We start from the raw sequence: 25,361 nt of genomic DNA, 5'->3' as shown, positions 1-25,361 counted from the left end.
CTGACACAGCACAATATTTTAAGATAACACCTCTCAAAGTCCAAGGTGTTGTCTTAAAATATGGCTTTAGGAAAATAAAATCAGTCGGGTTTTAGTAAACTACCCTATCATCCCCTCAACTATAGTGTTTGTAGCATTTTAACACATTTCACAACAATACACACAAATCTGTCATACGCCTTCTCCAAGTCCAGAAAACACATGTAGACTGGATGGGCATATTCCCAGGCACCCTCCAGGATCCTCGCAAGAGTAAAGAGCTGGTCTGTTGTTCCACGGCCAGGACGGAACCCGCATTATTCCCTTTCAATCAGAGGTTCAACTATCGGCCGAACCCTCCTTTCCAGCACCTTGGAGTAGACTTTACCAGGGAAGCTGAGTAGTGTGATACCCCTGTAGTTGGTAAACACTCGCTGGTCCCCCTTTCTGAAAAGGGGGACCACCACCCCCGTCTGCCACTCCTTAGGCACTGTCCCTGACTTCCACACAATGTTGAAGACTTGTCATCCTAGACAACCCCTCCACCATAAAAGCCTTCAGCATTTCTGGACGGATCTCATCAATCCCTGGGGCGTTGCCACTGAGGAGTTGTTTGACTACCTCAGTGACTTCCACCAGGGAAATTGATGAGAATCCTCCATCAGCTTCCAACTCTGCACAATAGAGGGCGTATCAGTTGGATTCAGGAGTTCATCAAAGTGCGCCTTCCACCGCCTGATTACCTCCTCAGTTGAGGTCAACAGTGTCCCATCCTTACAGCTCGAATGGTTCCCTGTTTCCCCCTTCTAAGGTGTTGGACGGTTTCCACCGAATGTCCTTCTCCATGGCTACTCCGAACTCCTCCCACACCCACTGCTTTGCCTCCCCCATGGCAGAGGCTGCAGCCCTTTGGGCCTGTCGGTATCTTGCAACCGCATCCGGAGTCTTCGGAGATAACATATCCCGGAATAACTCCTTCTTCAGTCTGGCAGCTTCCCTGACCACTGGTGTCCACCGCGGTGTTCGAGGGTTACCACCCCTTGAGGCACCTTAGACCTTAAGACCACAGCTCACTACCGGAGCTTCGGAATGGAAGCTTTGAGCATCTCCCACTCAGGTTTGATGCCCCCAACCTCCACAGGGTTGCCAGAAAAGCTCCGCCGGAGATATGAGTTGAAGATCTCTTGGACAGGTGGCTCCTCCAGCCGTTCCTAGTTCACACGCACTACTCGTTTGGGCTTAACAGGTCTGTCCAAAGGTTTCTCCCACCCTCTGACCCAACTCACCACCAGATGGTGATCAGTTGACAGCTCTGCCCCTCTCTTTACCCGAATGTCCAAAACACGCGGCCTCAGATCAGACGAAACAATCACAAAATCAATCATCGACCTTCGGCCTAGGGTAGTCCAATAACAAAAGACCACTCGGATTTGGATCGGGGAGGCTGTTCTTCCCAATCACGCTGCTCCAGGTATCTCTGTCCCATCTCTATTTATCTAATTATCATGTTATCAGAATCAAATGAACAATGAAACAAAGCATCAGTTCTTGATTCTTGATTGATTGAAAAGCAGGGACATAACTAATATTATATATGTTGTTGAATTACAAGTCTCTGTTGCTGCTAGAGACAGCAAATAGTCACTAGAAGCAACAGAGACGTGTTACAACTCAACTCGTATAGGAAGAGAGAAAATAAGAGGGAAGTGGAGAGAGTTTCTTTAAATGGGCATCATGTGAATGAAACTGAGAATGGAGGTGACAGAGAAAATACTCTTTGTCCAACTACTGCTGTCACAGAGACCACATGAAACTAGTGGAGGAAGTCCTGTTGTCTTTTGGTACATACTGTTCTGTAATTACCCACCACAGTTTATTAGGTACAACCAGATAAAACGAATGCAGTTGTTTTGGTGGCTGCAGTTTATTGTATTGTTGAACAGTACTGTATTATACTGACAAGTGTATCTATTATTTAGTTCACTCCATGTATGAGGGCAAAAAGAGAGGGACAAGTCTGATCCCTCTCACATCAGGTAGCCTTCAACCCAGGTATGGTCTGCCCAGATCTACCTTATTCTAACAAGATGTGGTCTACCTGTTAAAATAATTTTCCCGTAAACTAATAAATTCACCCAAGGAGGAGATCGGAGACAAAAGTAAAGTCGACGTCTGACTTTAATCTTGATCAAGAGGAGCAGTTACAGTGCAACAACGTGTGAGGATGCTACAGAGGAAGTGCTCAAATCACTGTTGTGACTCGAGTCTATTAAAGGCACAGGAGATAACGCGTCACTGACAGTTAACCTTCATGTAGAACAAGACATCATGACTACCAGGCCTCTGATAACATTTAGGTCAGCCATGGGGATACTAAAGTAATAAACAGTTCAACACATAAAGCTGTAACCTGAACTAGGAAAACTTTAAGACATGAGGTTATATAAAATTCTTATAACACTACCCATATCTGGTCTACCCAGATCTACCGTATTCTAACAAGATCTGGTCTACCCAGATCTACCGTATTATAACCAGATCTGGTCTACCCAGATCTACCCTATTATAACCAGATTTGGTCATCTTTACCCAGATGTGCTTTACTCAGACCAAGAAAATAACAAATATTTGCTACCACCAGCTTCTCACATGTCAGTCTTTCTGAGTTCTATTTTATATAAGTGTAAATAGTACATTTTTGAGGTTTTAATTATTGGTACAAAAAAGTAAATTTAAAAATGTCGCATAAAAAAAATTTGATTTTCACTTTTGTTTACAAGTTATACATACAACACACAAAAACAACATATCAGTCAATAATTAAATGAACAATTTATGTCACCCACTCATCCTCTTTTCTTATCCGCCTGTATTTTAACATTAACGTCTATTATGTGTCTTGCAGGTTTGCGGGCGTCCCTCCTCCTGTCGGCGTTCTTAATGCTGCTGGGATCGGCTCTGAGGAGCATCCCGCTGACAGAGCAGCCTCTCAGACGATGGTAAGGTTCCTCTCTAACATCATGGTTGGTAGCGGATGTTTCAACGTCTTATGATTGTTTGTTTGAACGTTTTTTTTTAAAGGCGGTAACGTGTGACCCTCATTGCAGTCATAATATCCGTAATCTGATTTATTTGACTTTTCTAAGCGACTGCCAGGACCAGCTGTGTACCTCAGTATGTGGAGATGCTTGCCAAGTTTGGACCTCTCATTGTTTAAGGAGTTCAACATGATTTGTGATGTGAAAACATTAGTTGATTGATTAATTATTCCAGATGTTCCCATGTCTGCTCTGAGGTTGTCAAAATTAGATATGCACATGCAAAGAGACAGAGAACTACCCAAATAACACATTGGCTCACTTTACCTTTAAATTACACTGTAACATTTTTCACCGTAAATTTACAGTAAATTACTGGCTACTGGTTGCATTACTTTTACAGTAATTTCACAGTAATTTATTATAAATATTATAAATATAGTAATTTACTGTGTCTGCATCGATTTCACAGTAAATTCTGAATTACAGTATCATATTGTGATTATTACAGTTAAAGCCTGTAAAGTGCTAATACAATAATTTATTGTGAAATATTACAGTTAAATATTGTTAAATCCTGGTAAAATTTTACAGTGTAGGATATATTTATGTATGTGTATATGTGGATGAGACAAATACACACACACACACACACACACACACACACAAATATATAGTTTTATACAGGCAACAACCACTGCTTCTGTAAAATGAAGCCAGTCCTGGAGGACTTTAAACTTGCATCCTCTCTGTTGGCCATGAGGAGGAGACTCCTCTGCTTGCAAAAATAAGTTTGATTGTAGTCAATGAGAAATTGAGCCTACCTCTCTCTTTATTATCTCAGTAAACATTGTTAACATGAGTTTATGGTCTCAATCTCTAGTTTCAAGTCTTCTTCAATCCAGCATGATGTTCATTTAGTACATTATGGTCCATTTAGGGTCAAATAGACCATAAAGCAGGAGATACTTTAGGACGGGGCTACCTAGTGATGGACAGGTCACCACCACTTCTTATATACAGTCTATAGTGACAACACTAGTAATATACTAACTAGGGATGCGCCGAATATTCGGCCACCGACAATTTTTCGAAACACTTTTATCACAATTACCGAAACAGAAAGTTGTGATGACGCAAACAAAAACCATGGCCAGCGCCCGCTTGTCTGGATAAGCGCCAACATGTCTGCGGTGTGGACGTTTCGCTGAGATCTATTCAGATCCTCTGCACTTCCTCAGGGCTGTGCTTGATCCGCGTTATAAAAACCATTACTTGGATGTGGGATTAAAGCAGCGCGCACGAGAAATGATCCAGGCGCGATGGATGCGGAGACCTTGCTTGGAGACGAAGAAGCACACAGCACAGGAGAACGAGAGCAGAGCACAGACAAAACTCGTCTCTCTGCGCCAGATGAGGGGCATGCACCCTCGTTGTCTGATCGATGAGACATTAAACATTTTATTTAGATTTTTATTATATACTGTGCATTGTTGTAATGTCAGTGCTAAATAAATATTTTCAGACTTTTGTAATTGATTTATTCTTTGAAATGCAATGTCTTGATTTAAGTGAGGTTAGTACAGTCATAGCCATAAATGCAATGGTACTAATAATTGGAATATTAATTTCTTTCTGTGTTTTCGGTTATTGGTTTTCGGCCTTGGTTTCCTCATTTTCGGTTTTCGGTTTCGTCCAAGAATTTTCATTTCGGTGCATCCCTAATACTAACATTATCATCTATGAGACATGCAGCTATCGTGGTTAACGTGCACCAGGGTGAACATCAGTACAACATGCAATGGTGACTATCCTTGTGGCTTGTAAGGGTGATATGCTGTACTTACCAGTAACTGGATAGGGGGACAGTCAGTAAACGGGTCTCTGACTGACAGCTCAATACTGTGTCCATCCTTTCCTTCTTTCTGTGCGTCCTTGCCACCAGTTTCTTTCGCACTTTGACAGACCATCATGGGAAAAAGATAAAAGAATCCCATCATTATTCTCTGCTTTACTCACAAGCTCAGTGTTCCCCTTTTAAAAAGTGCAAGAGCTTAGAGAAGGTCATTCCATTTACAATGTGCCTTTAAAAGGGGAATTTCATTGAATATGTCTGAGTGGTAATCTGTCTCCTGATTACTAATGAGCTCCTCACTCAAACAGTATATCATATCAATACATAGAGGAAATTGTATTTCCGCAGATTGAGGATCACTTTCACTGCATGGATTTGAGGAGTTTCTAAAAATAATTTTGTCTTTTCGAAGAGGAGATGAATCAATTTGGTTCCTCAATTTCTTTCTCTCCAGGTCTCATGAGGCTGCAGTTAGAAAGTCTTCTATGGAGGGAAGCTAAATGTACAAAAATAAAAACCCCTGTTAACGTTTATCAGATAGAAGAAGAAATAGAATCACATGATTCCCCAGTGATGGTGCCTGAAGTGGAAAAAAAGCTTAAACAATCTGCTCTGAAAAGTCAGGTTTTGCTTCCTGGATTTGTTGCCTCTTGGTGTGGTTTCTGTAACTTTCTGTAGGTGTTAAAAGCTTCAAAGGCTCTTTCTAAGCTTGGAATCAAGATCCTTTCAAATGAGTAATCGCTTCACAAAGAACACACAGACACATATGTGTGTGTATTTTCACCTCACGCACATACTGTGTGTTTGTGTGTGTGTGTATATGTATATATATATATATATGTTTTACTCTATATTAACGTAAACTGACCCTGTTTATTATATTAAGCTTGCGTTTTTGGAATGGGACGCAGTGATGTACCTGCTATCTATGCTATCTATAATTATCTGGTCTATCTAGAAAATCTAGAAAAGATATAAATCTGAGTAGCCGCGGGTAACGTTAAATGGTTTGAGTCAGATAAGTTGATCTAATGCCTCAGGTAGAATGGAGAATGGAGACGTTCTTTCTAAACACCATATTCCCCTGATTGGCAGGAGGAAAAAAGTATCCCACTGAGATACTCTCGGAAATGATTATAAAGATGGGTAGTTTTTATAACACAGGCACATGCATACACGCAAAAGACATCTACTGTATATGTGGGGAATTTACAAGAACCAATGGATTTAAAGCCATTTCTTAACCTTTGCTCATACAGCCAAACTTCTTTAAATCTCTCTCGCCCACTCAGTGCCCTTAATGATACGAGTCTCTCTCTTGATCTTTATATCCGTCCCTGCTGGACTTGGTCTCTGAAAGCTTTCTCGGGTCTTGCATCGTGGGAGATTAGACACTGCCTGACTCGTGCATCATTATTTAGAGCAGCATGGTCAAAGTAACAATAATTACAAAGTACATTTTGCACCTCAGGTGACAAAAATGTTTGATATAATTAGTTGTCTAATCATAAACTGCCTGTTTTTGTAGCTCACTCATGCAGCTGTTGATTCCTGCATTTAGTCCATGGAGGATGTAGTAACTCTTTAAAGTAGCCCAGGTGAGAGCTGTCTGCTCTTTTTCTTCTATGATGAGGGCAACCTTTCCCAGCCGTGACCTTCAGCTCTTTAGACTCGACATGATTGCACAGTGAAAGACGACATAAATCACACAGCAAATGTTAGTTGTGACACAGTTCAGCCTGATTTGCATCTTAAATGTAATGGGTCACAACTCTCGTTCTCCTTGTTTTAACGGATGACACAGTGGATTGTCACAGGCCGATGTAGCTCCCTGCATCGCCAGTAGATGTCACTCTGTGCTTTGCAGTAGGGTGGAAATGCCTCTCATATGGCAAGCCTCGCTTAAGACGACCTGAGAGACCAAACAGTCGGCTCCAGGATGATGTACGCGTGGAGAGTTCAAGGGCATTGTGAGAGCAGATCAAACAGATCAGGAGACAAGTGGCAACATTTATCCAGGCTCCCTCGACGGCCCCCTGCAGATCTGTGATTGTTCCACCTGCCGTTACATGTTTGATAGGCCATATCTCCATCTTGAGGAAGTAAACTGCCTCTTTGTTTTTAGGAAATCAAAGGAAGCAGTTTTTATACCCTGTGTTTGTTTTGAGGTCAGACGGGGAGAGAAAAGGCACTGTTGCATCAGTGGTCACTGATAAGAGCTCGCTGTGATCTCAAGTCACAGACGTGGTGTTGTTGCCCTCCTCACTCTCAGCTGTGTGATTGGTCAGTGTCTTATCAGGTGGACTCGCTCAGGCACTGTCACACATTGTGGTGTTACCGTGTGTTTGTCTCTTTAATGCTGCGGGCAGCTGGAGGTGTTGATCGCGTTAGTCCAGTGGTTTTTGGGCCAGCGCTGGCCGATCCATCATCCTTACTGCCCTCCTTCAATTCAAATGTCTCCCCATAATATTATTTTTATGTTGTCATATTATTATTGTTATAATTGTCATTAGTTGCTTTTGTAAAGCGTCTTTGAACATCTGGAAAAGCACCATATATAACAGATATTTAACAGGTATATTTTGATGATTGTGGAGATAATATCATGCATCACATAATTTTGGCCAGAATAATAGTGACATAAATCCTTCATGTCGCTCCATGCCTCGTCTGTGGGTGGAAACTGTAAATCAGTGTAAGTGTTGTCTGACTGGTGTTGATGCAAACGCTGTTCCCCTGTCCCGTTCAGTGGCGTTACGGCTTTGGGTTTCGTCTGTTTGTGTGACGGCTGATAGACAGAAATGCCAGAACCGGGTCCGTCAGCCGTGGCGGACCGGAGGCAGGGGAACGATTTCACTACAGCGCTGCCTTCTTTGTCTCAGCTCTGATCCAATCCCATCTGACGGTTGATCAATACTGATTAACTTCATTATCGTCCTTTCCCTTCTTTTTATCTTCCTGCCACAGAGCGGCCGCCCCATGTGAGCGCTCATAACGTTACTCACCAATCCGTCCTCATCACCTGACACATTTAAAGCAGTGTTCACAGTACACCCATACTGGGAGCACGTAGACATTAAAGACCTTTAATGACCAAACTTTGTCATTCAAAGTTACAAAAGCTGACTTTGATTTGGTCACATTATTAGTAGTCAAAATTAACACATTAATGCACGTCTGTTAATTCCTATGAGATAAAGCTGGACGTCCCAGACACACCAGGAAACTAAACGGCATCCTGCCTGAGTTTATACTCAGAGGGGGATGTTCCCATTCATTGTCTATGTAAGAAGCCGTGCAATGCCGTCGCGTGGCGGCGAGTTTCGAGAGACGGCGCCGCCCGCAGGTTCTCGAAAATCTGTTAAACTGACCGTTGTCGATCTAAAATAAAGACAGATTCAGCAACTGCATAGCTTATTTCATTTCAGGTTGAAATGCGTGTGTTTGAGAGCCCTGGTGTCGAGACTATTTCTGTCTCTGCAGTATTGTTTATTTGTTCGACGGAGACGTTAGCCTGGAGGGGGTGTGTGCTTCGTGGGAGGCTCCAAGGGGAGGACGATACGAGCTCGGAGGGGAAGGGGTGTGTGTGTGTGTGGGGGGGATGCTTTTTACAAACCTTTCGAATCGTAGACCATGGCTTTAATGCACTAATTTTTTAATGAAAAAAAAGAAAAAAAGATGGACTATCAATGAACGACGTAACATAAGACGAGAGCGCGTCAGCAGCTCCATTACAGAGAGCAGCTGTGACCTGTTACAACTGTGAATGTAGCAGTTATTAGCAACTGGGTCAAGGATAAGGTTTAAAAAATAAAAAAAACTCTGGCTCAGTCACACTTAAGGTGGGCTGACCTTTTAAGCTGAGCTGACCTTTCAAGGTAGAGATGAGAGAAGATTCACACATCCACTCATATGAAGACTGCTGTCTGCATTCACCCGGGTCACTTGCTGCTAACGCCAGTCAAAATATACTAATTATATATTATATATATTATATATTAATACTTGATTGCGTGACTCGCTACTCTCTGTAAAATCACATTTTAACATTACCTAGTCCATCAGCTGAGCCTAGCAAGTGGCTGCTATAAGTTAACACGGACAAGAGAAGGTGGTTCAATGACTTCCGCATAGTTAAGGTTTTGTTACTGTGTATCACTCCACGGTCACTCGGAAGAGTGGTGGACTCGTGTACTCTGATCACTCACTGATTCACCCAACCTGACCGGAAGAGGGGCGGACTCGGCAGATATATATATTTCCCCAGTTCATTCACCAGATACATACAGATAATCTGGACATAGTAAATACAAAGGCAAACACAAGATGATATTGAGTCACAAAAGATATAAAAGGACAAAAACCATAAAATACAGGGGACAGCATACAGTATGAAGAAAATGATGAAAAGAATAAAATAAAATAAAAAAATACAATCAGTATTCATTTATCATTTCTGTCCAAACAAATACCTTTTTTTGTTTACTTTCCTGCTTCTCTTTCAGTTCTGCCTTTCTGCTGCTTTCAGTATTCTGCTAAAATACAACAAATTGCTTTTTGAATTAAAATAATGAAACGAATAGATTAAATCTTTGGGCATTGAGCTGAACACAAAAAGTTACTAACTAAGAAAGATAGTTGCAGTTTTCTACTGATACATTCTTTCAACTCACTCAAAAAAACCAACATTGCAGTCTTTCATGATGTGTTTATTGTGACATCGCAATGATGATAAGAAATGATGCACTGTGAAGCAAGAATTGAGACATGCAGACTGAGCATGCTGATACACTTGACAGGTTGAGAAACAATTTTTTTTTTACCCTTTTAGACTTTGAAGAACATACTAAACCAAATCGCAAGTAGGCTTGACCTCCTCCCCTTTGGCAACACACACACACACACACACACACACACACACACACACACACACACACACACACACACACACACACACACACACACACACACACACACACACACACACACACACACACAGAAGTCTGAAGGACCAGTGTGAAACCATTCAGTGAACTGCATCTCTGGTCTCACACAACATACGAGCGAGCTAGCTAGCTAACTTAACTACATTCAATCACTAAATACCTTTATCTTAGATGATTATGATTATCTTTTTATCAACAGGAAGAGAAAGTAAGAGGTGAACTGTTATAGTAACGTTACATCCTGGTACCCAACACACAGAGAGACCTGTTGTTATAGTAACGTTACATCCTGGTACCCAACACACAGAGAGACCTGTTGTTATAGTAACGTTACATCCTGGTACCCAACACACAGAGAGACCTGTTGTTATAGTAACGTTACATCCTGGTACCCAACACACAGAGAGACCTGTTGTTATAGTAACGTTACATCCTGGTACCCAACACACAGAGAGACCTGTTGTTATAGTAACGTTACATCCTGGTACCCAACACACAGAGAGACCTGTTGTTATAGTAACGTTACATCCTGGTACCCAACACACAGAGAGACCTGTTGTTATAGTAACGTTACATCCTGGTACCCAACACACAGAGAGACCTGTTGTTAGTGTGAGTAAAGTTACATCCTGGTACCCAACACACAGAAAGACATCACTTACCTCAATGTGGAAACTCTTTATTATTATGTATTTTCTTAAACATCAGACTTTTTTGACGTGTTAAATTATATTTCAAACTGACAAACATCATTTGTGTAGTTAATTGTTCAATCCAAACAGGACCACAAATGATTTGTCTCTCACGTCGACTACCTTACATAATGTTTTCCAAAATAAGGTCCCATGGTGGTCCACCCGAAGGGGTGGGACTAAGCCTCTCTATGTGATGTCACCGTTGTTTTTAATTCTAACAATGTGTAACTGTGTTCCTTTGATGATAAGTATTTGGGTTTACTGGATTTAAGTGTTTGGTTTCAGTCCAGCAGGTGGACCAGTCTGGTATCTGGACTCTCTTCCCAAGCCTAAATGAGACTGTAATGACAGGATGTGCTCCAGAACCTGCCAGTTGGATATTACCAACAATATAGACTAAAAGAATGCATATTTCCCTTGGCTTGCTGTGGCTGAATCCATATAGAAAATGTGCTGTACTGTCTCTGACAACACTGTGAAGAGATTAAATTAAACTTCTACGACAGCATCTCTACCACCTGCTGCTATTTCATTATCAGCTGATCTGCAGCCTGCACTCGATTTCTCAGTAAAACAAAGGCGTCCCAGCCCAGTGGAGTGCAGCCATGATGATATGTCTAGTGCTGTAGTTTGGGGTAAACAAAGTGTGGCAGCGCACAAAAAAATCTCATGAAAAGATATATATATATTTTTTTTTATTATGAATCAAATGTGTTCACATGTACACAGATTTAACAAATGAACCACCCGACACATAGGACACCACCAGCATGGTTCACAAGCATGGTGGAATATCTTTAGTAGAGGAGAATGAACAAAACAAAAAATACAATTTTAATCATATAATAAGACAATTGCAGCGTTGATGCAGAAAGGCATCAACCAATCGGCAACAGAACCATTTCAGATTCAAACAACATGGCCGACATCATAACATTAAAAATGCAGTGGAACATTATCTATCAACTCCAACTATGTTTGAGCAACGAGCATCATCGGTGTAGAGTTCACCTCCTCTCGTCCCACGGAGTTCGGTCCTGTCATGAGATGAATCCATGAAGTCTTATATTCCTGTGACCAGACAGCCAGGAGCATGCTGGGTAGTGGAGTAGCCTGAGATCCGAGGTGGGTTAGCTTAGCTTCCATCTCTGATCTCCTCCCTCTCCTCCAAGGGTGGTCTACTCCGCTTTTGGCGGCAGGGTGGTCGGCGGTGGGCGGTGATCGTCTCTAGATCCACTTCATCCGATTACTTTCTTTACCGATGTTGATGAGTCTATTCTGCTTAATGACATAAGTGCTCCAGTAATAAACATGAAAAAACACAAATTAAGACACAAATGTTACAATGTATTCATTGTAGCTGCCGACTGCAGCATATACACGTAGAAGACAGCGACTTAAGTAAAGTTAGAGGGCAGGAAGCGTGAGCACAAGAGAGTAAGACAACGTGCTTCATGCCTGCTTTGAGTCTTGTTAAATGTAAGGCTGTCTGGTATCGAACGCAACACCTTTTCGACACCAGGTCCCACACATGGTGTCGAAAAGGTCAAGAACCAGAAGCTGACATTGGATGTCCGTTCTGATTTGCAATCTTGTTCACTTATTCTCTGATCCCAGAAATCAGAATAAAGATAGTCCAAAGACACGGTGACATATGCAAGCGAAAGGGTGAAAAAACATTTGCTTCAAGATGAGCTGTTATGCTTTTCAGATTTTTCCATTTCCTTCAGTGTGTTGTAGGTATTTTCCGGCCATGTCATCTGCCCAGAAAATAGTTTTTGTTGCTGCTGTTTTGAATTGTTTGTTATGTTTTTCTCGGGTATCTACAACTGCATTTCCGTTGTGCACAATGACAACACATTATCTTTAAATGGTCCTTTAAAATGATCGACACCAAAAGTATGCCAGCTTTGTGTCTCAGTTTAAATGTCTTGGACAGTGTTTTAGAAAATGTGGAGGTGCTGTTGTGCTTTCTTGTCATATGCTGTGAGATCTAACCGTATAAACTTGGTGATACACGTCATCCAAACTGGTTTTAACAAGGTCCTACAAAGTGTTAAAGTTAACTTGATAACTAACAAACATGCAGGTTTTTTTTCTTCCAGCCTGCTGTCACTTATGTTGAATAAGAATCAGCAGAGACTCTCAGAGTGTCCTCATCATTTTTCTCTTCCTGCCTCCTTCCTCTCCCCGCTGAGCCGCCTTAGCGCAGCTCTGAATGGTGTCCTCCTCTATCAGCCGCGTGGCGTCCAGACACAGACAGATGTGGTGTCAGGGGACATCTCAGGATCTACATTCTGTCTCACTCAGCTCAGTCTGGTGGGACAGGCTGAGACCGTACACAGTGACCTCTCAGGGATAATTATCTTAATCTTATCTTTATTCCCCCATGCGTAACTACTCCAAGCCTTTATTTACTAACTTAATGTATACAATAGCTGTGTCCCAGTTCGGCAGCTGCATTCAGCAGCTGTAACAAGGCTGTCCCATTTCAAAGACTGCTCGAAATGCAGCCCAGTAATGCAACCTTCTTTCCTGATTCAGAGGATCCAACTGATGGATCCTTCACAGCCCAACTTATGCCAAGATTCATTGAGCACCTGTGACGATAGGATTTGAATCAGCATGGTGTCTATGAGCAGATCAGAAGGTCAGCTGAGAAGGCTGCGTCCTCCGAAGGATGGATGCTGAACTGGGACACAGTTAGTGGGCGGCTGCGGCTCAGACATAGAGCAGGTCGTCCTCCAATTTGAAGATCACTGGTTCGAATCTCAGTTCCTCCAGTCCACATGCTAATGAAATATCATATATGATTGGAATTTTACTGACGTAAAAACCAAAAGTGCCTTTAGTTCAACCAGTGGAGGGCAGTCACCATGTAGAGTGATGGGAGGATGTGCAGGTGATTTGTTTGCTGTGTTTTAAGAGTTAAACCCATTTCCTGCCACTGTTTCTATTCCAGGTTGATACACGGAGGTCACTTTCTGAACGGTTTAGCCGGCCCAACCATAATGAGCGCCGGCCCCTTCCTCTCCACCACGTGGTTCGCCCCTGACCAGAGAGCCACGGCGACGGCCCTGGCCTCACTCTTCGCCTACCTGGGAAGTGCCACTTCGTTCTTAGTCGGACCTCTGGTGGTGCCGGCCCCCAACCACACCCAGGAAGCAACCACCGTGGCAACAGCCGTTTCCGAGAACTCCATCCGAGACCGGATCCAGCTGGTTATGTATTCAGGTACTGACAGCAAGCGACAACCTCTGAGGGCACACAGGATCGATAACAAATCATTTCAACATCATGTCAGCCCTGTCAAAGGACACAAATACACACAAAAAACAATTATAATGTTCTATGAGAAACGGCTTGGTGGGACTGTTATGCTTAAGTGATTCAGAAAATTAAAAGCGCGCTGAAAAGAGAAACGAGTGTGCCGGAATAGATGGAGGCTGCAGCTTTTGTTTAGCCTAAGGTAGTATTGTTATTAATTTTTAAAGGCCAAAGCTTTTTTGAACCAAATGTTTTGGAGGTCATGAAAAGTAAAATCCAAACGACAGATTGATGTGAGTGTGAATGCAAAGCTGTCAGGAGTAATGGGCAGCGGCTGGTCGATAACTGCACCATGTGACCATGACCGGGCGCCGACATTCTTGTAATGCACCGACGTAGCTTATGCAAAACCACATATTTCTGTAATCGAGGATGTTGGCAAATTGCTGCAGCCCTAGTTGAGATATCAACCAGTTCTTTACCAGTTTGAGTGAATCTTGTTAATGAGTCCTTTATGCTCATCGCTGAGATGATTCCAGAGGACTTTTAGAAATGTTTTATGAAGTCTGACTCTCTCATCTATGAATGAAATATGTCTCTTTTCTCTGTGTTGCTGTGTTGCAGAGTTGACTGTAATCGCCATACTTTTTGCGGCGGTGCTGCTCTACTTCCCGTCGCGCCCACCGACACCTCCAAGTTTGGCCGCTGCAAGCCAGAGACTGAGTTACAAGAGCAGCATCTGCAGACTTCTCAGGTAAAACAACACACACACACACACACACACACACACTCTGAAGGACCAACGCCACATGTAATCCTTTCCTGATGTGCGCTTGAACTCGGCCGTCCTCTGCTCTGCTGACGTGTGAAGCAGGTGAAACGTCAGCGCTGTATCTGAAATGAGTAACAGGTGCGTATTTCTCCTAAGTGCTCTCCAACCGCTGCGTCTGCAAACCCATTAGCTGGAGTTTGGTTACTTATTTGCTGATGCATTGCGTGCTTCTTGTCCTGGAAAGTTAATGTGACAGAATCTTGCACTGGAGAAGTATCTGGAATCTTAATGAAGGGGTCTGCCACTCACTATCTGCTCTGGTTGTTATCAAAGAAACCCCAGCCTTCCCTCTAGATTAATTACTTAGCTGCAATATACTGGAAGCTTCTGAAAGACTGGATCATCCTCCTCATCTGCACCGTGGTTGTGGTTGGTGGAGTCTAGAGAGAGAGAGATGGTCAGTTGTGACGGATGCATTTAATCATGTGTCATCATCGTTCCTCGCTGGGAAATGCATGAGGCTGGAGTGGCCAAACTGCAGGTCAGCTTTGGTCCGCTGATTGCTTTTAGATGACCCGCAACACATTTTAATAAACTAGAATATGACTTGAGCACATTACTAATAAATGACACTGTATGCATATCCTGACTTATATACACTATATTGCCAAAAGTATTCACTCATCCATCCAAATAATTGCAATCAGGTGTTCCAATCACTTCCATGGCCACAGGTGTATAAATGCAAGCAGACTGTTTCTACAAACATCTGTGAAGGAATGGGTCGCTCTCAGGAGCTCAGTGAATTCCAGCGTGGTACTGTGATAGGATGCCACCTGTGCAACAAGTCTGTAGATGCTGACAACAGCAACTCAGCCTAGAAGTGGTAGACCACGTAAAATGACAGAGTGGGGTCAGCGTAAACTGAGACACATAGTGCACAGAGGTCACCAACTTTCTGCAGTCAATCTCTACAGACCTCCAAACTTCATGTGGCCTTCAGATTAGCTCAAGAAAAGTGAGTAGAGAGCTTCATGGAATGGGTTTCCATGGCGATCAGCTGCATCCAAGCCATACGTCAGCAAGTGCAATGCAAAGCGTCGGATGCAGTGTCGAGTCTGGGTTTGGCGGTTGCCAAGACAACGGTACATGTCTGACTGGATTGTGCCACGTGTAAAGTTTGGTGGAGGAGGATTATGGTGTGGGGGTGTTTTTCAGGAGCTGGGCTTGGCCCCTTAGTTCCAGTGAAACGAACTCTGAATGCTTCAGCAGACCAAGAGATGTTGGACAATTCCATGCTCCCAACTTTGTGGAACAGTTTGGGGACGGCCCCTTCCTGTTCCAACATGACTGTGCAACAGTGTACAAAGCAACTTTGTTGGAATATGGAACTTTGTGTGTGTGATTATTCAGAAAATAAAAAGATGCGTGCACCAGATCTAGTAAAAAAACAAAATAAGTAGACACAACAAAATACAGTACACAATACAATAAAAATACTCTATAGGTAGACACACACCCTCAATAAAAACATGCACACGCAAAAACAGTACAATACACAATATGAAATGCATTAAGATACAGATATTCTGTACTAAGAACCTGATAAAATGCATCCCAAATGATAAAGTTCATGATACATAAGGCATCCTATACAATTATATTCATGGTACACAATCTACAATCTATTTGCAATATTTATGTGGAATACACAATGCTATAGAATACACTGAAAAAGTGTCCTAGTAAGGTGAAGTCAGCCTCATCTACCATTTTCTCATCTGCAAAAGTGCTGACAACACTGGTTGCTGAGACTCCATTGTTGAACGTCACAAGACAAAATATGATAGTTACTTGTGTTTTTTATATTATCAGGGAGCCTATTCCATTCTGTAATGACTTCATATATGATGATTGAGCAAAAGTGGAATTTAGTTTTGGGATACTGCAGTCACCTTTTGAGGCAGAGCTTGAGGCTCTGGTCATTAACTCGGAACAAAGCTGCCAAAAAATTATTCAGGGGTGGGGGTGCCGCTGTATTGATTACAATGGTGGTGCTGTCTAGGTTTCCTATCCAGGACCTTCAGGGCTTGTCCATACAGTGATCTACCGGATTTAGGAGTTAGCCTGAGACCAGGATGATATACAAATAAAAGGTAAAATCTTGGTATTCAGTTATGTCATCTTCACTTCATCTTCATCTTCTGTTGTGCTGCATTTCTTTTATTACTTTTATTTGCGCATCATGTTTAGTGTTTTCTTCTATTCTTATTGTTTGCTTTGCATCTTAAGCACTTTGGTTTTTAAAAGTGGCATACAAATAAAGTTTGACATGATTTACAGATTTCATGTCAAACGACAGATTTACATCTAACATTGCATTTGCATCATCATCTTTTATATGGACCGTAGGCCATGAACAGAAACCAATATTTGTTCATTTCTCCCTGTTTTTAGTGTTATTTATTTACTGATTTACACCTAACATCACTAATATTTTAAGTCGAAAATGAAAGGAATAATGCCATTTTAAAAACAATTTCTTCATATTTTTGTATCATAATTCCATCATCTTTTTTTTCCTATTAAAACACAAATTTGAAGCCAACACCAATCAATTAAAACAAATGATATAATAACATTCATCCATCCTTCAATCTGAAACTGTTGGCAATAAGGGAGGTGTGTGTGTGTGTGTGTGTGTGTGTGTGTGTCTGTGTGTGTGTGTGTGTGTGTGTGTGTGTGTGTGTGTGTGTGTGTGTGTGTGTGTGTGTGTGTGTGTGTGTGTGTGTGTGTGTGTGTGTGTCTGTGTGTGTGTGTGTGTGTGTGTGTGTGGAACTACTGTCTGTAGGTCTGTATCACACTATTGTCAAAGACCGCCCATTTTTTAGTGGTCCAAACAAATGTGGATCAAAAGGATTTGATTTATATCCCTCTTGTAACTGTACAATACTCAAGCATCCTGATCCACTGGGGAAAAACCATAGTACAGAAGATATAGACGCTCTTACTTCCATTTCACTGCAACATGAAGTAGAGGTCGACTGATCGATTTTTAAAGGCAGCTGTAACAGTTTGAAACAAGAAAAAGCTGATAGATTATTATTATCGTGTTACTTACTTTTTCCTCGTCTGGAAATGCAGATTGTCTTGCTGTGTGACTGGTTGACACTTTCACTACTGGAAAGTAGCCATCCTATTATAATGGAGTTGATTGAAAATCTAGAGACCGTGATTGGATGCCACTTCACTATGCCACTGCAGCCCCCCACCACGGCACCCATGAGGAACAGCATATTGCCTTGTGGAGGAATGAAGCCCGTGGCCAGGGATTAAAGGGCTGGAGAAGGGAGAGGAAAAGCTGGGCGATGACACCCAGGGAGTTGGCCTATCTTTGTTGGCTGCTCTCGGCCCCCTGCAGTATGAAATAGCTTCACCACAGTGCCATGCTGTCCACGGGCCTCTGACCAGCACACAGCGGCTTAAGGAGCTCCCTCAGATAGATGACAGGGACCAAGCTGGAATCAACCTCATGCATAGTTTTGGACAGATGCACACGCCCACACACAGACCGGCCAACCGAACTAGGCCATCCAGCTGAGAGGGTTTCTGTTCCACTTGTGATAGGCAGCCTTCCAGTGACCTGTTTGTATCTCGGTCCAGCAGCGTTGAGCCTCTCAATTCTCCTGCAGAGAGTGGACATGGAGCAGGAAAATTACTTTTGAGTCTTGTGTCCACGTGTACTCACTGTGGTGGAAATCAATTCCCATCACACTCACAAAGGTGATACAAAACATACAACAACACTTCAGGAATAAGAGTTGTAACTCCCCAGATTATTTAATTTAATATCATTGTGAAAGAGTACTTAAGTTACGAAACCCCAGAGTTAGTCTTAAGTGCCTCTAGCCTGGAGATAGAAAAAAATGCTTCAACGCAGGCACCATCAGTCCCGTGATATACACTATATTGCCAAAAGTATTTGCTCACCTGCCTTGTCTTGCATAGAAGTCATAAGTGACATCCCATTCTTAATCCATAGGGTTTAATATGACGTCGGTCCACCCTTTGCAGCTATAACAGCTTCAACTCTTCTGGAAGGCTTTCCACAAGGTTTAGGAGTGTGTTTATGGGAATCTTTTACCGTTCTTCCAGAAGCATATTTGTGAGGTCACACACTGATGTTGGAGGGAAGGCCTGGCTCTCAGTCTCCACTCTAATTCATCCCAAAGGTGTTCTATCGGGTTGAGGTCAGGACTCTGTGCAGGCCAGTCAAGTTCATCCACACCAAACTCTCTCATCCATGTCTTTATGGACCTTGCTTTGTTCACTGGTGCACAGTCATGTTGGAACAGGAAGGGGCCGTCCACAAACTGTCCCCCAAAGTTGGGAGCATGGAATTGTCCAACATCTCTTGGTATGCTGAAGCATTCAGAGTTCCTTTCACTGGAACTAAGGGGCCAAGCCCAGCTCCTGAAAAACACCCCCACACCATAATCCCCCTCCACCAAACTTTACACGTGGCACAATGCAGTCAGACAAGTACCGTTGTCCTGGCAACCGCCAAACCCAGACTCGTCCATCAGATAGTGTATTTCAGGAGAGAGTTTAATCTGCCACATCTCCTGCCCCTGATCCGCTCACATACCCCATGTTGATTAAAATCCAATTGTGGCGTTCACAATGAACCCTGGGATAGGTTTAGCCATCAAGGACCCATCAGATGGATCCTCTGAATCAGGAAAAGAAGGCTGCATTTGAAGTAGCCTCAGATGCATTCAGTCTTCTGATCTGGCAAAACTGTTTAGCATTTCAATCACAGCACAGTTTTTTGCCTTTACTTGGGACTTGAAATTAAACAATTAGCATTACATCTGGTGAATCAGTGTTATCTACTAATTATCTGGTGATAGGAATGGGCTTTCCTCCTCTAGCTCCCACCCGTGCTAGCTCTGAACTGCGTGATGAGCGAAAATTACTTCCTCCACGGCTTAGTTGATATATTTTCATTCAGAAAATAGCTTTATTTTCAATTTCCGCCAAACTTACACTTTAAGGTATGTTCACACCAAAAGCGAGGGGATTTTAGCCCCACTTCACTCTATCTAGTTCGACTGCAGGATCAGTTGTATTTATTTGCAGGATCATTTGTGTTAATTCGTGTCAGAGAGCTAGTTACCCCAGAGAGGAGGAGGGGGGACTTACCTCCATATAGACACCAATGTATTCATCAGTTACGGCTGAAATAACCACACTTCTTTGTGCATGTTGTGGAAGTCTCGGATACACCAGGTAATCAAACGCCGTCCTGTCTAAGTTCATAACATCATCCAGAGGTGCTTGGTGAATTTCACTGAGCTGTATTCACTGTATCTAGCAAGACACACGTCAGCTGGTTTACTTCAGCGGTATGAACCCAAATCAAACCATTTTCTTTGTGTTTAATTGGAATAAACAGATCAAAATGATGCAGAAGTAACTGCATAATGATGACATTTTGTAAAAAGTCTGAAGTCATAATTGTTAGGTCTGTCTGCAAGACGACTAGCAAATCACTTTTAAAATGATTTACTAAATAAACATGCTGTATTGAAGAAGACTAGAGAAACTAGAGATTGAGACCATAAACTCATGTTTACAATGTTTACTGAGATAGTAAATCAAGAGAGAAGTAGGATCATTTTCTCATAGACTCTTAATCAGACCTCTATTTGCCCCCTGATGGCCAGTAGAGAGAATGCAAGTTTAAGGTACTTCAGCATTTGCTTCACTTTTCAGAACTGGATCTACTCTAACGGGAGGAGAATATCAATACTTATAGACATTTGGGACACGTGCAGAATTTGTGTGAATTTGTATACTAATTTGCGGAAATACATCCGATGGTGTGTATCTGTAGGAGCTGGCATAGTGCAAACATGTTGTGGCCTCCACAGTGACATGGTTAGTCCACCTGATACATATATATTGATGCATCTGTTCATTCATTGAGCCCGTTAGGGTCTGAGCATTGGCTAATGATCTCCAGCTTGATGAGGGCTTCCGGCTGTTCACATCTGCCTTCACAGCAGCAGTCTAATTAGAAGCCTTGAGTGTCTTTGCACAAGGTGTAAAGTTATCATTGTATTCTGATCACAGTGTGAGGGAATTCATAAGAGCCCATGCAGCAGAGTATTGATGATCCCTCCCTCCCTAGTCAGGCTCACTTTAGCTCTGAAAGTTGTCATCTTGATGCATTGATCGCCGGTCGCCTCTGCCAAGGACAAATGGCACTTAGCTGATGACGCCGCCAGCTTCGAGACTTCTTCAGAAATATTTCATCACAAGCAGGAATGGAAAAGGGACGCAGTCGCTAGCGTCTGCTCGCTCACATTTGGTTATCTAAATAAGCTCGGGGACGAGGATAAGGTGCCTGGATATTGATTTCCTGCAGTTATGGCAAGGTTAATGAAACGGGTGCTGGGGCAAAGCGGAGAGTGTGCTCCATCACGGGGCTTTTATGACTGTCCCTCGATACTCTCCCCAAGGCCAAGTAGCTTCATACTGCTTAGGACAAGACAGGCCTGTGGCAGGGAGACGGGCTTTGTTTGTTTTTCTCTGGAGTCAAAGCGAATAAAAGAGATTCATTGTGTGAGGTGCACCGGTGTCAGGAAAGGGAAAGGGTGTGCATGTTTACAGCAACAGAGCTTTTAATGTATGTCTTGGGACAAGTTCACCCCAAAGTTTGCAGCTCAGACACTTAAAGAGTAACTAAAGCTGAAGTGCCTCTAGTCCAGAAATAAAATAAAAAATGCCTCTGTAATGTGAAAACAAAGTATAAACATGGCGTGAATGTAGTATCAGTGTTGTTATTATCTAATTATGTGGCAACAGGAATATGCCTTCCGACACTGTAGTTGAGTTTTACTCATTTAGGGGCTGGCTAGTTAGGTGGCTAGCTAGCCATTTCCATGCTACAGAACATAAAAAGGAGCAAATCAACTGGTCTTATCTCTGTAACATGTAGCTGGACGTCACTGTTTAAACCTTTCATAATGGACCTTTTAATGAGCTTTTGCTAATTCTAAACGCTAATTGCTAATTATAATCACTAATGCTAATTGCCGTTGCTAATCGCTTGCTTGCTGGTTATTATCATCATCAGCAGGTAAGTGCGTTGAAGGACTGTTATAGTAACAAAATTAGGTTTAAACTCATAATCAATTGTGAATGTTGACTTTATGTACAAGGTTGGGAAATGTGTATGCTAATAACTGTAGGTAAGGCTCCAGATCAGCTAATGGTAAAAAAAATTCTAATAGCCAGGTTTCAACCAGTAGAAGGCAGTCAATATGTATATTTATAACACATTTTTGTGGGGTTAGTTACTCTTTAAAGTGTGATGGGGGTGGCCCAAGGTGTTCTCCAGATGTCCCCTCATCACACTGCTCAGGATGCTACCTGAATTATAATGAAGTGTGGGGGGGGGGGGGGGGGGAGAACAAGAGAAAAAGAACAGGAAAACAAAACAATCTATGAATCTGCTGCCTGCTCTGCCAGTCGTGCCTCATTTGACGTCCAATGCTTCTAATCATAATGCCGGGGTCGAGGTGATTTAAATCAGCATGCCACCTCACTGGGCGAAGGTGATTAGCGTGGGTGTTCCGAGTGATTGCAGTGGGGTAGCATGTGATTAGCGGGGTGCCATACACCCCTAAATACGTGAGCTGTGTGTGTTTACTGGATGTGCATACATAAACAGACATATGGAGGTGTTTGATCACAGCACGCTGTGAGCTGAAGAGATATTTACAGTACCTATCAGACAATATTCGTAGCTTGAAGTCATTTATCACAGCTGTTTGTTTTTATATCCAATTTGTACAGTGTGATTACAGCTTATAACCTGAAAGGAGGTGGAAAATACAAAGGTAGTGTCTGAAAGATAAGCTGATTTATTTGATTGGTCAACGGACAGAATTAAGTAGTCGGTAGTCAACATTTTCATGATCAATAGCCATTAATCAGGCAAAAAAGCCAAAAGTGGTCTGGTTTTAGCTTTGCTTATGTAAACACTTGCTTCCCTAAACCTATTAATACCATTGTGAATAAAATATATGATAGTTTTACTTTAAGAGATTAAACAAGCAAATTCACCGTAAGCATTAGGACATTGTGACAGGCACCTGGGCTGGGTCATTTATCGATTGGGCGATCTGTCAGCAGTTTGATTTAACTAGTACAAAATAAAATGGCGATTGTTGTTAGTTGCTGTTAAATGTTACTCATGTAGTCTGTCTCTCTGCTTCACAACTACTCCACTGATACTGTAAAACCTCCACTACTCCGTTGACTTGAATGGAAATGTTTCTGCTACTCTTATCTTATTTCTGTGGTTAATGAAGCCCTGAAGCTTGGAGCTGTTTGGTACAGCTCTAGTTATTAGTTAGAAGTTGTATTTACAACCGGAGTGAGTTTGTGCACCTGTGTGTCTGTGTCGCAAGTGGCAGTTATATGAGGGGCAAATTTAGCCTATTAATGTGATCCATGAATGGGAAAACAACCTTAATATTGTTTTGACATTGGCAAAGGCATCAGCTACTGGCACAACCCTGTAATATGAGACTAAATGTCGTCTTATATTTATGGCATAAATATAGTCCTTTTCTGGTTTTAGAGGCTCCGTTACAATAAAGTGATGTCATTTTCTGAACTTACCAGGCTGTTCTAGCTGTTGTATTATTATACCCACTTAGGCGTTATATCTGCACTACTGATGATTGTATATGGAAAATCTCATAATGCAAATATTTTGTAAACGCAGCATTAGGCTACCCTTCAATATTGATATCAAGGTCTAAAATATTGTCATATTTGATTTCCTCCACATCAACCAGCCCTCACAGGCATGATAAAATAAAATAATCAATAAAAAAATTAATAGATGAATGTGTAATAACAAATAATTATAGAGATACAGAGCAAAAGAGCTTTTAATCCAGTCACCACTGAATAGTCTGAACGATGCCAAAGCCTGAATACCATTCCATTAAACTGTCAAACTGGAAGATGGCATTTAAACTGACATCTAAAGATTGAATATCTTCTACACTGAATGAACAAATAAAAATGTTTTCCCACTTTGAATAGGCCTGATACTGACAGGCCGCGATAGTAGTCGCTATAATAGCAGCAGTAATGGCTGTGACCACATTCAGAAACCCATCAAATGAATGATCACACTCTTGTTGAGCCATGTGAAGCATTGAGTGTGTTTTGAATAATCATATAAATCCATAGCTTTGCACTATATGGTTCAGTTTTCCGTGCATGTTGGCCTCTGTGATGCCTCGCTGCTTTACTCTGTCAGGAAGCTGTTTATCTCTCTGTCACTCCGCTCTGCACAACCATGGATCTTCTGCTGTGACAGTAGCAGCGAGATGAGTGTGTGTTTGAAGTGACTGTGTGCTGGCGAAAAACCCATAGAAGACCTTCATACACCAGTGAACTAAAAGGGAAGGAGACATCCTGTTATGCTGCTTTCACTGTTTCATCTCAGGCTGTGCTGTGTGGATGTTGGTTGTACTTCTACTTTACTTCTGATCCCCTGGATTAGAACCAAGTGCTGGGTCTTAGATGCTTGTATATCGACCTGTTTGGTTTAAAAGAACTCAGGACTGTTTGTTAGTTGTCATTTGTTTGTCAACAAATGTATGTTGAAGTGCAGTTTAAGAGTTCCTAGCAAATTTTGATGACTATCAGAAGTCAATCGCAATTATTTTGGCCAGGATAATCAGGACATGCTATTATACCATGCCTGGTTGGTTAATTTGTAAAAACGTGAACAGGAAACCAGACCAGAACTAAATCCCTTGGTCCGGACCAACTGAAACCAGTTACACGTCTACGAATATCAGAGACTTCAACAGTGGAGGGGAAAATACTTAATGCCGGTTTGATCTGAAAGAGGGCAAACTAAATGCTTCATTAAATTCATATGGAGGTCTGCCGGTTTTGTTTTAATTTGAGCAAAGTGCTGTGAAACAGAAGAAACTGTGTCAGCCAATGATTGATGTGCTGAGTAGTTAACCCAGAGGAACATATGTGGGTGCAGTTACTAAATGAACCAGAGGGAAACAAAGCAACATCCCCTTTACAGAACATCATGTCCAGCATGTTATTTAGGATATTAGGACACATCTAGTTTTGCACCTGGTTAAAGAATGCATTCATTCTGTGGAGAATCATTAAATATTTTTTTTTTCAAAGTGCAATCTGTAATGTGTTTCCTTTAGTAACGTGCGGTTCCTGATGATCGCGCTGGCCTACGCCGTCCCCACTGGAGTGATTGCAAGCTGGGCGGGAGTCCTCGACATGGTCCTGACACCAGCTAAAGTCAGCCAGGTAGGCAGCAAACAAACACAACAGGACCACGTCTCACCTTTAATCTTGTTGCAACTAAAGTCAGACTGATTATGGGGAGGCATTGTTTTCTCTGCACATTGTGTCAAAAATGAATTTCTGTCGAGGATTATTCAAAACTAAAGATGTCAGTTATTGCGTAATTTAGCTTTCCATTGCCTGACACCCATTAACGTTTAACTAGCCAGTTCATTTTTAAGCTTTTTGTGGAATAGGTCAACATCTCCAACATGGAGGGGCAGCACTTAGAATCCATATATATTGTATTTTCCCATTTGAAAACTGTGCCATCATTCTGTAAAGCTCGCAAGAGAGTTCACTCAGAAGGACAACTGCATTAAAAGCTGGTAAGCGTTCTCCTCAGGCTCATGGTTGTCTCGCCTTGAAAACCCTTTCAGAAAACTTGTA

General features: G+C 42.1%; 1 protein-coding gene across 1 annotated transcript in view; it reads left to right on the top strand.

The window, feature by feature from the left end:
- The window catches only part of slc49a4 (solute carrier family 49 member 4), a 65,029-nt gene that overhangs the window by 4,806 nt on the left and 34,862 nt on the right, over positions 1-25,361 (top strand). Inside the window, exons 2-5 of the mRNA XM_084023564.1 lie at positions 2,885-2,978; positions 13,476-13,747; positions 14,405-14,534; positions 24,827-24,935. Coding sequence (XP_083879690.1) covers positions 2,885-2,978; positions 13,476-13,747; positions 14,405-14,534; positions 24,827-24,935 — 605 coding nt within the window. The remainder of the gene's footprint in view (positions 1-2,884; positions 2,979-13,475; positions 13,748-14,404; positions 14,535-24,826; positions 24,936-25,361) is intronic.

This window comes from Eutrigla gurnardus, assembly GCF_963514095.1.
Source record: "Eutrigla gurnardus genome assembly, chromosome: 12".
Taxonomy (NCBI): domain Eukaryota; kingdom Metazoa; phylum Chordata; class Actinopteri; order Perciformes; family Triglidae; genus Eutrigla; species Eutrigla gurnardus.
This window is presented reverse-complemented; position numbering and strand designations above follow the sequence as displayed.